This window comes from Macaca nemestrina, chromosome 18 (assembly GCF_043159975.1).
Source record: "Macaca nemestrina isolate mMacNem1 chromosome 18, mMacNem.hap1, whole genome shotgun sequence".
Lineage (NCBI taxonomy): Eukaryota > Metazoa > Chordata > Mammalia > Primates > Cercopithecidae > Macaca > Macaca nemestrina.
This window is the reverse complement of record NC_092142.1, coordinates 19,499,934-19,501,348: the sequence shown is the minus strand read 5'-3', so window position 1 is coordinate 19,501,348 and position 1,415 is coordinate 19,499,934. Positions and strand designations below refer to the sequence as shown.

Genomic DNA, 1,415 nt, shown 5'->3' with positions numbered 1-1,415 from the left:
TCCCAACTCCCATTTGGTAATATCATGCTAGTAACTTGAAATCAGCCATGGGGGAAGTACTCATACCGTCTAAATTGGAAAACACTACAAACCAAGGCTTCCCCACTTCCCATCCCCTCACAGAGAGTCAGTTTACCAGTATTCATGCTTCCCACAATCAGCTGGGGTCAAGTCCTCTTACTCCTTTGATATCAGCAGTACCTCTTGCAAATGGTCCCTATTCCACAACCTCACAAGGACATTCTCAGCATCCTTGCGCAGGGAGCAGCCTAGAGTTCTCGGTGCATGTCAGAGTCAAATGATCTGTGGTTGATTCCAAGCTCAGCTACTTAGCAGCTGCATGATCCTAGCAAGTTCCTTAAACTCTCTAAGCCTCCTTCTCCCCATCTGTGAAACGGACATAACAAAGTAGTATCTAACTCTTAGGGTCGTTAGGAGGATTCAGTGAAATGACTTAGCAAAGCATGTAGCACTGAGCCTGACACCTCCTAAGCACACGATAGGTGACAGCTCTCATGACTTGGTTCATGTTCACATCATCTTTTGCCTCATTTATTTGCAACACCTTCCAACAGACCTTCCTCTTGTTGGTCTTGCCCCTTTCACTCTATCCTCTCCACAGCAGACAGAGAAAATGGGAGGAAAACGTTCCAGAAGTTGCTCTCAGAGTCAGCATGTGGATGTGCTCTTTGTACAATTCCACCATGGCGTACCATGGCCAGGGCCAGAAAGTGCAGAGGGTTATGGTACAGCCCTTCAACCTCATCTTCAGATACTTACAAAATACATCGCAAATTCAGGTGTGGCTGTATAAGCAAGTGAATATGCGGATAGAAGGCTGTATCATTGGCTTTGATAAGTATATGAACCTTGTGTTAGATGACACAGGAGAGATTCATTCTAAAACAAAGGCAAGAAAACAACTAGGTTGGATCGTACTAAAAGGAGATAATATTACTCTGCTACAAAGGGTCTCCAACTAGAAATGATCAATGAAGTGAGAAATTGTTGAGAAGGATACAGTTTGTTCTTAGACGTCCTTCGTCCCAATATGAATATTTATTCATATTGTTTTGATTACCCTTATGTTATTACAAGATGGGAATAAATGCTATGGGATTGTTTGTATTAAAAAAATGAAAGTAGCCAGGGTGGGAGGTGTGAAGCACAAATACAATTGTGTTACTCCCTTGCTCAGAACTCTCCAGTGGGCCGGGCGCGGTGGCTCAAGCCTGTAATCCCAGCACTTTGGGAGGCCGAGACGGGCGGATCACGAGGTCAGGATATCGAGACCATCCTGGCTAACACAATGAAACCCCGTCTCCACTAAAAATACAAAAAAATTAGCCGGGCGTGGTGGCGGCGCCTGTAGTCCCAGCTACTCGGGAGGCTGAGGCAGGAGAATGGCGGGAACC

The 1,415-nt window shown here is 45.4% G+C and overlaps 1 protein-coding gene across 1 annotated transcript; it reads left to right on the top strand.

Annotated features, from left to right (window-relative positions):
• Positions 1–704: 704 nt before the first annotated feature.
• LOC105484979 (small nuclear ribonucleoprotein E-like) lies at positions 705–1,028 on the top strand. The gene has a single exon (XM_071083679.1). The coding sequence runs from the start codon at positions 705–707 to the stop codon at positions 981–983; it is 279 nt and encodes a 92-aa protein (XP_070939780.1). The 3' UTR covers positions 984–1,028.
• Positions 1,029–1,415: the final 387 nt, after the last annotated feature.

Excerpts from the sequence above, each read along its gene's own strand:
- LOC105484979 (XM_071083679.1), top strand. The coding sequence starts at position 705 with ATGGCGTACCATGGCCAGGGCCAGAAAGTGCAGAGGGTTATGGTACAG.